Source organism: Asterias rubens, chromosome 8, assembly GCF_902459465.1.
Source record: "Asterias rubens chromosome 8, eAstRub1.3, whole genome shotgun sequence".
In the NCBI taxonomy this organism is placed as follows: Eukaryota; Metazoa; Echinodermata; class Asteroidea; order Forcipulatida; family Asteriidae; genus Asterias; species Asterias rubens.
Window position 1 is genome coordinate 7,888,949 of NC_047069.1, and position 10,859 is coordinate 7,899,807.

The 10,859-nt window shown below is 39.8% G+C and overlaps 1 protein-coding gene across 1 annotated transcript; it reads left to right on the forward strand.

Moving 5' to 3' along the window:
• Positions 1 to 337: 337 nt before the first annotated feature.
• LOC117293554 (fibrillin-1-like) lies at positions 338 to 5,740 on the forward strand. Its single transcript, XM_033775914.1, has 9 exons — positions 338 to 650; positions 874 to 1,206; positions 1,365 to 1,763; positions 2,468 to 2,584; positions 2,816 to 2,944; positions 3,207 to 3,332; positions 3,661 to 3,774; positions 4,274 to 4,405; positions 5,637 to 5,740. Exons 1-9 carry the CDS (start codon positions 368 to 370, stop codon positions 5,738 to 5,740), a joined length of 1,737 nt encoding a protein of 578 aa, XP_033631805.1. The 5' UTR covers positions 338 to 367.
• The last annotated feature ends 5,119 nt before the right edge of the window (positions 5,741 to 10,859 follow it).

The following is a 10,859-nucleotide window of genomic DNA, read 5'->3' on the forward strand; positions in this document are numbered from 1 at the left end:
AGTGTCCAATGGCTTTAAACAGTTCCAAGTTTGTTGAGGCTTATAGAAATTGTTTTGTAATAACGAAAAATAATAATACTTTGTACTCATGTGGCACTTATGTAATACCCAAAAGTCAATTTATCACGATACAAATTATACTACTTATAATACTTAAAAGAAGGGTTTGAACAATTTAAATTTTAAATTAATTAAAATTGATCAGTAATCAGCCAGTAATCACCTCGGAGGCTAAGTTAATGTTAAAATGCAAGAAGAAAACAAGTTCAACGAAAGCCAAAACAAAACATAATGGGATAAGTTTTTAAATGAACGACTGTCACAACTATTACATGAAATACACAATGTTGAAACAAGTTAGAGCAGTATGCCTAAATCATCGATCGTCAAGTGGCTGACCATGCTCCCTGTGTTCAATTATCACAAAGGTGACGACTCAGACGAAGTTCTGCCGAGCTCCCAGCCCCCTGCTGATGTTGTAAACCCCTGCCCTATCCCGCCTAAACTTGAGAACGGTGCCTCCACCCTCGACGGGACTCGGGGCAATATCTTCTATCGCTGTAATCCTGGTTACATGTTGTATGCGCCCAATGGAAACACACTACGATGCGTGGACGGACAGTGGGTTGGATCTGTTCCAGTGTGCTCAGGTAAGAAAAACATTGCTTTTAGGTAGGATTGAGTTATCCAGTATTATATGCTGTTTTGGAAAAATACACGTTTGAAGCGACTTTTGTTCACATTGTAACCACCAGAATATGCATTTAACCCAATCACAATCCCAATCACCCTCTCAAACTAATGCGTCAGCTTTGGTGATCAATCTGAAAAACGTCTTTAATTTTCTTGTCGTTTACTTTTTTGTAACAACAGCTAAAGGTTGTCCAGAAAAATCGGTGGTGGAGTCTTCCAGCATGACTCGTCGAAACAGAGGTGCCGTCTTCGAGGTCAACTGCTGGGCCAGATTTGAGCTCGAGGGACCCGCGTTCATTTACTGCGACGGAGCCCGCTGGAGGAATGAACCCCGGTGCGTCGTCCCTAGTTGCTCGGAGCCTCCAATAATTCCCAATGCAAGAATGACGATAACGCAAGGTGGACGAGGTGTTTCATATTCATGTGACTCTGGTTTCACCAAAAAGCTTGGGTCCAAGACTTTACAATGCAACTCTGATGGCCAATGGACAGGCATAGCAGCTGTGTGCGCTCGTAAGTTTTGTTTGTATCTGTTAATATCAATTCTTATCAAATGAGACAAATTTAAAAGTCCTTTATTGATCAACATCATTTTACCAAATCTTGTTGAAATCCAGTTCCAATTCGTTACATTCATGTTACTGTTTATTCTCTGTATTGTTTGAAACCAGGTGCTGGCTGCCAAGTTCCCAGTGTAAACGCCGTCCCTAATGGTGTGATTGCCGTCAGCCAGTCGATGGTGTTGAAGATGACGTGTCATCCTGGGTACGACTTGGTAGGTTCTCCAGCTCTGTTTTGCGATGGACAGAGATGGAACGGGAATCTGCCGACTTGCCGGCGGCAACCAAACGGCGATGGCTATCCCTCCAGAGTTGAAGATGGTGATCGCTGCGGAAGCATTCCACCCGTTCCAAACGCTATACAACAGTATGCAGTACAGCTTGATGTTCGAGGGAGGTCCTTCTACACTGTGAGGTACATCTGTGACTCCGGGTACACCATACAACCCGCCAACTACGCCGTGTACTGCTCAGCAGGAAACGTCGTCGGGACTCTTCCTCATTGTTACGGTAGGATAACTTTCCGTATGGCGCCACCACTTTTTCACTCATTTTTACAAAAAAGGATATCTCATTGAGGTAAATTAGATACTATATTATTTCATGTCGAATGAAAAAGTGGTGGCGCCATACGGAAACTTTTCCGAGGAGTAGTTTTCGACAAAGAAGTAATTTTTCACGAATTTGATTTCGAGACCTCAAGTTTAGAATTTGAGGTCCTGAAATCAAGCATCTGAAAGCACACAACTTCATGTGACAAGGTTGTTTTTTCTTTCATAGTTATCTCGCAACTCCGACGACCAATCGAGCTCAAATTGTCACAGGTTTGTTATTTTATGCATATTATGTTGAGATACAGCAAGTGAGAAGACTGGTCTTTGACAATTCTCAATAGTATGGTCGTGGCCGTGGCCATTCATTGACACATTTCTGTTAAAAAACAAACTTTTAACAGTTGAGAGCAAATTTGAAAGTTTGTCCTCGGCTCACTGATTCTTTGGTGTTGAATTTGGTTCAATGTTCAGCGCTTAACTTTAGTTATTGCTGTCATTATTGTAAGTGACCTTTTGACGACAAGATTTACTTTAAAAAACCAATACATGTGTACTTCCACACGTCAATTTGATGATATTTAACACATACTACTACTAAGAGGATCAGAAGTATTGCTACTAAACATTAATTTCATACAAACTAATCATTTAATATTTCAGCTCAGTGTGGATATGGAAAAGGAGGTTGCCAACACGTGTGTACAGACACCGACCAGGGTGCTGTTTGCTCGTGCAGAGATGGCTACAAGTTGACATATAATGGGAAAAGATGCACAGGTATTGTATAGTCAAGTTAGCGAACTGAAAGTGTCGATGAAGCTTGTATTTTTTATCTGCACTTGTCAGATATAATCTCCATAAATCAAATGTTTCCATTGTTTGCACTCATGAGATGTTATTTATTATTATCATAAATCAAGTGTTTCCATTATTTGTCTTGAACCCGGTGGCCCAAAGAGAGTTTGAGTTTTATTATTGATCTTTTGTATAACGATGTGTCAACGACAGATATTGATGAATGTGCCAGCAATAGAGGGCGTGGTGCATGTGCGCATCGGTGCGTCAATCACGATGGGGGATTTCGATGTGAATGTTACCATGGACATACATTAGCGACTGATGGAACTTCTTGCACAGGTAAGTTAGCAAATCATTGCTGAACAAACCTTGATAGTTACCATCTTGGTCATCTTTTTCAAACACAACGACCACTTGTATGTCAGTGTTTCTAGTGTACGCCCGTCCTCATGCAGTTTTGTCTAATAGGTCGATACAAATTCAAAGATGTCCGAGACTTCCTTTACGCACGTTTTCCCTTTTTAGCGATTGAGTATACGCTTTCAAGAACAAGAGCGGCTGACATATAACTAGTTTTCTTTTGGTCATTCTTTCCATAAAGAAAATCCGACATCTTGTAGCTGTGGGACACACGGCCATTGCGTCGAAGCACGCGGTACAACTCCAGCGTTCTGCCGGTGTAATGACGGTTACCAACAGAGCACCGATCGTCTCAGTTGTGACAGAGGTAAATTTGTTGTAACATTTCATGTTAGTAATTTTTTGTCCTCTCAATAGGAACTGTTATGAATTTATAAATACGATGGTCTAGTATGTAATACACTGCTTTAGAATTGCAAAGGTCATGGGTTCTAATCCCGACCGAGTAATATCCCGGTGATTTTTTCCACAGAACTCAGGAGAGTAACTTAATTGGCAACAAACATCGGTGTATATGGGTAAAACCAAAACAATCAGATGATTGTGTGTTTTAGGAAATACTAAAGGATGTTTTGAGTAATTGCTGGGGAAAATGTAAACCGTGTTTAATTTGTGTATTGTTGTCTCGTAACTAGTTCCCCAGACTCAATGTAGCTGTGGCGTTGGATCTATATCATGTCGGGAAGAAAATGGAGAGAGAATCTGTACCTGCAGGACAGGCTATCGGCAAAGTGGTGATAGATGTGTTGGTAAGTTTAGAAGGGAAGTCCTTAAACAACTTAAAGGCACTGAACACTACTAGTAGTTACTCAAAATAATTGTTAGCATAAAAAACTTACTTGGTAACGATGCATTTTGGAGCTGTTGATAGTATAAAACATTGTGAGGAACGGCTCACTCTTAAGTAACGTAGTTTTTGAGAAAAAAAGTTATTTCTCACTCAAATAATAAAAGCCTTCAGCTGAAGCCTTTTATAAGGCATCTGAAAGCACCCAAATGTGTGCAACAAGGGTGTTTTTTCATTTATTGTTCTTATATGCAACTTCAATGACAAATTAAGTCCAGATTTTTTCAGGGATGTAATTAATTATACATTATTGGAATGCACCAGGTAGGAATACTGGTATTTGACAATGTACCAAAGGTTTCACGTGCCTTCTGTTTTAGTTTATGTTTTGCGTGTTTGGTTTATCTCAATTTGTTTCATTACCATAAATGTTTTCTTGTTTATGGTCAATCTATTTGTAGATATTGACGAGTGTCAAGAAAACGGCGGTCTAGGGGACTGCCAGAAGGGTTGTATGAACACCGCAGGTTCCTACAGGTGCTACTGCCCGGGAAAATGGCAGTATATGTCCGAAGACTTGAGGACTTGTCGAGGTAATTTTAAGAATAGTAAGAATACTTTATTCAGGCATACCACAATACATACAGATAAAACATTAGAAAGATACATATAAAAAGACATTTAGTACACAAAAATAAAAATATGAAAATTGGAAAACCGAGTTGATCTCAAGTAGTTTATTATAGACCTTCATAGACCTTCATGTTCCCTGTATTATGCACGCAGCACGTTGCAGTCATTACCAATGATAAATAAATACCTTGGACGGGTTCAAGTCTCTGATTGGTCAAACCCGGTCACGTGTGGGAGTGTTAACGGTGGTATAAAGACCGGCTTTTGAAAATAGCGAACAAGTGGCCACTAAATCAGCGTACATTGTGTAAACCTTGCGCGTTGCGCTGTATCGTACGCTTATTTATATCCCTGTTAGTTTCATTGCAACTTCGCGCACTTCGCGTACGCGCGCTGAAAATGTATCAATTTTGAGTGCGCGCGTGTAAACTGACGCCGAGCTCATGCACGCATTTTAATGCACAAAGAACAGCTATCCAATCATTTGCATCCTTTGACCCCAGTGAAGGCGCTGAACAGATCATTATTTCAAAGAGTCACTGGTCTCAAAGATCAGTAATGTGATTAACGCACGAAAGAGATGGGAACCATCAAAAGCTCGAATATGGCCCCTGAACATGTCTGGAAGTGCCGCCGAGAGAAAAGTTACAAAATTTGGACAATTTTAGCCGTTTAATTCGTTAAAAAAAGGTATTTCTTAATTGGAATAACAGTGTTCGTACCCGGTCTTCACTGTGTGGTAATGACCCTGGTTGGTGGTTGGCGCTGCTAACAGACCTCGCCTCCGGCTTGGTCCGTTAACAGCGCCAGCCACCAACCCGGTCATTACCACGCAGTGAAGACTAGGTAATGCACTGTTATTCCCTAATTCACACTTCAACAAGGGGACCAGACTGAAACTTGATCCAAGCCTCGGTTTTGTGTCATTGGTATGGTGTATGAAAACTCGAGCATGCTGCTTTGCAATACAAACACCTCAAGCACTGTCCTTAATAAAAATTGATTTGATGAAACTCAGTCACCATCCAACAGTTTACAAGTTCAGGCAGACTAAAATATGAATGTTGATTCACAGTACTGGTGTGTATTGATTTTATATGGTGTATGTAGGGGCTGTGGTTGGGTTTGGATAGGCAGGTGTTTGCTATTCTCGTATATTTTTTTATTATGGAAGTGTCATGTTTTGTTTAGAATGCCATGTAATTTTTGATCATAACAGACCGTCCATGTTACTGTGGTACTGGATCAACTGGCTGTTCTCAGCCCAACGGGAGGAAGATCTGTACATGCGCTGAAGGTTATAAACGCAGTCAAACAGGAGACAGTTGTGTGGGTGTGTACTTACAAGAATTGTTTTTTTTAAATAAAAAAAATGTATCATTTGAATTGTTAGTATTCTTAGAAAGCTGAATGACTCGTTGTGTGGAACAGAGGCAATACAAGAAATGTTTCCAACAATTCTTAATTCAAATACAGGGAATTCAACAATATCATGAATGAATAAATCCCTAACATTTTCCCATCAAATGGGAAGTTTCTCGCCTGATTTGAGTAATCTTGACTTCGTATTGTGATATCACTTAAAGACTCTATAAATCGTTTGATTTGCTTCAAATATTCATCCTAAACAACCAGTTGCAACTGATATTGTTCGATACCTTGAGTTAGGTTGTTATTTTTTGTTCGTATGTTGATTTTGTTTTGTATTTGTCAGGCATTTCAAAACGAGCCTTTTTGGCTTCTGTAAATATCACCATATTGGTTTGTTCCGTATTTATTACAATGTATATGTTTTCACTTAATGTTCAATAATTATTTTCTTGATCTGTTCTTGACTGTCTTTGACTTCAATAGTTGTACAAAACTTGTTTATTGTTCTACTTTTTTGACCAACATGGAAATAAATATTAATTTAATTGAACTGAATTGAATTGACTTTGTTTTCTATTGACAGATCATAATGAATGTCAGGCGTCAACACCTTGTGCCGGATCATGCGTTAACACTGAAGGCTCCTATCGATGTAGCTGTCCACAGTCGGGGTACCGACTCGCACAAGATGGATACAGTTGTGAAGGTTGGTATTTAACACAACAGTGAATTCATTTCACCTGACTCCCATACTTAATTGATGCCTGTGATTTTTTTTTACAGAACTCGGGTAAATACTGAGTTTACAGAGTAACAGGCATCGGTGGGTAAAAAAAACCCCAAAAGACTATGATCCCCATACTGTTGTAAGAATGACAAATGCAACATGATTGACATGAATGGAGGTCTATGCGATCGGGTTTTCGAGTTCTGCGTTGAAGATTCATGCCCAGTTTTCATTCCCTTAAAGGGGCTGTGTCGTCATGATTAAAGCAGGCCTGTGGTTATACAATAGAGTTCAATTTCTCACACAGTTCCTACACATGGGCGCGTGTACAGACATAGGTCTAACTTTGATCATGACGACTCTGTCCTTATATTTTTATAATGCCCGACATCCAGCCTGATTATTTAAACAACATTATGTTTGCTTGTTATGATATACACTTGTCTTTTATATGGATTCACATGTTTAACTTTTTTATGTTTGTGGTGGATTGTTTTGTTGTGTTACGCCATTAAGCCATTTGTATTGTGTGCCATTGTCACTTAAACGTAAATACTTCAAAAGGGTAGTCATCATTGGTTGAAAGAAAAGAAACACATGAACCAATTTTGGCGACTATTTTTGCCATGAAGGTGTAAATGGTGATGTACAATTAAGTTTTGCCCTTTAAAGTTGCAACGAGATGCAACGAGTGAAACTAATCTTTTAAAATGTTTGTCTCCATTTAGATGTCAACGAATGCCAGAATGACGGGTTAAATCAATGCAAAGGCGTGTGCCTGAATACACAAGGTAGCTACCGCTGTGAGTGCCCAGCAGGACACCTCCTAATGCCTGATGGGATATCATGTGTGGGTAAGTGCGCCCTCTTGCAAATATCCAATGCAGGCACAAGAATTTCCCGTTGTTCTGTGGTTTTCCGCTTTTCGGAGGCGAACAACCCGCCGATTGCAGTGTGAACCCGGTTTAAAAACTGGGGTAAGGGGGAAGGAGCCATCGTTGAAACGCCCCTATGAAGATTATTTGTGGACTCGATCTGGGCCAAATTTCATATAGCTGCTTAGCACAAAAATGTGCTTAGCATGAAATGTCTTTCTTGACAAAAACAGGATTACCAACCAAATTTCCTATTGTTGCGTATTGCTTGTTACATGTATTCAGCTGTTGTTTGCTAATCCTGTTTTTATAATAATAACAAGTTCTTATATAGCGCATTTCACAATAAACCGTATCAACGCGCTTTACATTAGTCCCCTGGTCATTGGGCCAATAAACATCCCTTTAATCTTTCTCAGCTCCCATTAGGGAGTAAACAGCCTGAGCTGCCGTGGCGCTCCGAAAGCTTTTCATTCACAATATCAACCTCTACCCTCGCAGGTACCCATTTATACCCCTGGGTGAAGAGAAGCAATTATAGTAAAGTATCTTGCTCAAGGACACAAGTGTCACGACCGGGATTCGAACCCACACTCCGGTGAATTAGCACCAGAACTTGAATTCGATGCTCTTAACCACTCGGCCGTGACACTCTATAAAAACACTCTTTATCAAGGCAAAACATTTCATGCTAAGCACATTTGTGTGCTTAGCAGCTCTATGAAATTGGGCCTAGATATACATACAAACGTTAATACAGGCATCACTTGTCTGGCTCTCTCCTCCGTGTTCTATTATACAACAGGTAGGCGAATGTCCAGGTTAGAAAGACGCACAGTGTATAGTGTAGTCTAATGTTATTTTCGTTCAAGTTTACAAAACCCATGGACGTCAATCACAGCGTTCGACAATTGTTTTGTTATACCTAGGTAACATGATTTTCCCTCCTCTCAACGTACTGTTGTCATCTTCAAACATTATTTACGATGAAATAAGAAACAACTTTCGCTGTTCCCTCGAGCCCGCGGCCGTTTCGTACTTAGCGATGGAAATCGACCAACGCTGAGCGAACAAGGTAATATACACCATAAAGAAATTAAATTATCTAGGTACTGCCAGTGTTTTAATAAAGCGCAAACTGTCTCGGTTGTGAGAGAGATAAATTTACATTGACTTTACATTTCTTGCTACTCTCACTGAGTGTACTAAGACAGTTTAATTAGTTCACCCTCAATACGGCACATCATTGGTTGTTCGAATCGCACAGTAATTTTTTTCTTCTTCTTGGAAATGTGCTATAAAAGAGCTGGTATTATTATTATTATTATTATTATTACTAACAAAACTCATGTTACCCGCCGCGCCATAGTACAAGCGTATTTGTTGCACGGCACGTGATTGGTTCTCGACCAATCAAACTTCACAATTGTTACCGAGGTATAACAAGCGTTTTCGTTGCACGTCACGTGATTGGTTCTTGATCAATCAAACTTCCCAATTTGTTATCGAGGTATACAAATTATATTTGGTGGCAAATAATATATCATCGTACTCAAAAGCACTTCGTTCTGTCCGCACTGTTGTTTTTCTAGATTGCATGCAATGCTCCCAACCCACAACACCGATCGATCGATCGTCACGATCGTCAAAGACAAAACAAGAAACACTATTTTATTTTGGGTGTTCTTTCCATGAAGAAATTCAAACAATCTAGGCACTGCCAGTGTTTTAACAAAGCACCGATGGTCTCGGTTGTGAGAGATAACTTTACATTGCATTGCATTTTACAAGTTAAGAATTGGGCTACGACCAATAAGTTGATGCTGAACGATGGAAAGACTGAAGTCATTCATTCTGTTTCTAAGTTCATCCCACGGCAGCCTCAACCCATCTCGCTTATCATCGGTCAGTCCGAGGTTAATCTTTCTCAAGAAGCTCGAAATCTAGGTGCCATCATGGACTGTCTTTTTCCTATGAAGAGCCATGTCAAGAAACATGCCGAGCGGCTATGACAGCCATACGAGATAGCGGCCAAATCAGACACTTCTTGGATGAATCTACCACCAACAGATTAGTACATGCTTTTGTTACACCCTGATTAGACTCCTGCAATAGTCTTCTTTACTACCAGATGCTGAGTTGAATAAACTTTAGCGCATTCAAAACACAGGTGCCCCCTTACTGGTCCGGTCTCCAAGAAACGACAGATCACCCCAAATCTTTACCGTCTGCATTGGCTACCTATCAAGGATCGTATCGTGTTTAAGCTCATGTTACTCAAGTTCAAGGCTCAACATGGTCTCGCTCCCGACTACATCTCTGAACTCCCCATATGCACACCAACGTCACCTTCGTGCACAGTGCCTGCTGCAGATTCCCCAGAGAGTTTCGACGATGTAATATAGTGCTCGAGCTCTGTCAACTGCTGCCCCCAAGTTATGGAACTGCCTCCCCATTCAAGAGCCGCCTAAAAACTAATTTCTTCTCCAATAAGTAGTTTTGTTTTTATGTTTTGCGATGATTTAATTGTTTTACAAAGTTCACTCCATTTTGTTTTATACAAGAACATGTTAGCAATGTCTTTTAGGACCTCTTGTCAACTTTTACCATTTGTTCTCATCTATTAGAAAGGCTCAATAATAACAGGGAAAGTGTTGGTAACTGTTCTTTCTCAGTTGCATGTGATAGATATCTACTACCAAGCGACGGCTATCAATTATCCTGTAACACCACGGACAACAGGATTGATACAGTGTGTAATCTGACGTGCAGTGAAGGCTACGAACTGGAAGGTCGCTTACAGATATGGTGTCACTTGAATGAGGACAGACAACTAGGAGAGTGGTCTACCACGGGTGTTGGTAGATGTAATGGTACATTAATTAAGCAAATGACGATAAACTGGAAAATTCTGTGGCAGGCATAACATCATTATGCCTTTCTTCATTTAGTGGCTTATTCTATGTACTTTTTACAATTTATACCATTTTATATGTTAATTTTTGATTTATGAGCCTTTGAGCTGTTTTCATCGAATGTTTTTTATATAAACCAATTCAATCAATCAATCAATCAATCAATCAATCAATCAATCAATCAATCAATCAATCAATCAATCAATCAATCAATCAATCAATCAATCAATCAATCAATCAATAAAAATAAAATGATGGCATTTAATGTCTCTTGCTGCAACACATTTGTACAGTAGTTAAAACTAGTGCGACTATTGTATTAAAGATGAAGAACAGCATGGTTTAGATGTTGAGGAACATACCTTGTTTGATGCATTACTCCGCTGTCAGAGTTCACATGCACCTCGGCAGAGACTTGAACCCACGACCTTTAACATTCAATACCACTTAGTTATGACTAGATGACCAATCGACCAATGGGTATTACAAATATTTCCAATTACTTCTTATGTTTCCTCCAGCCAAG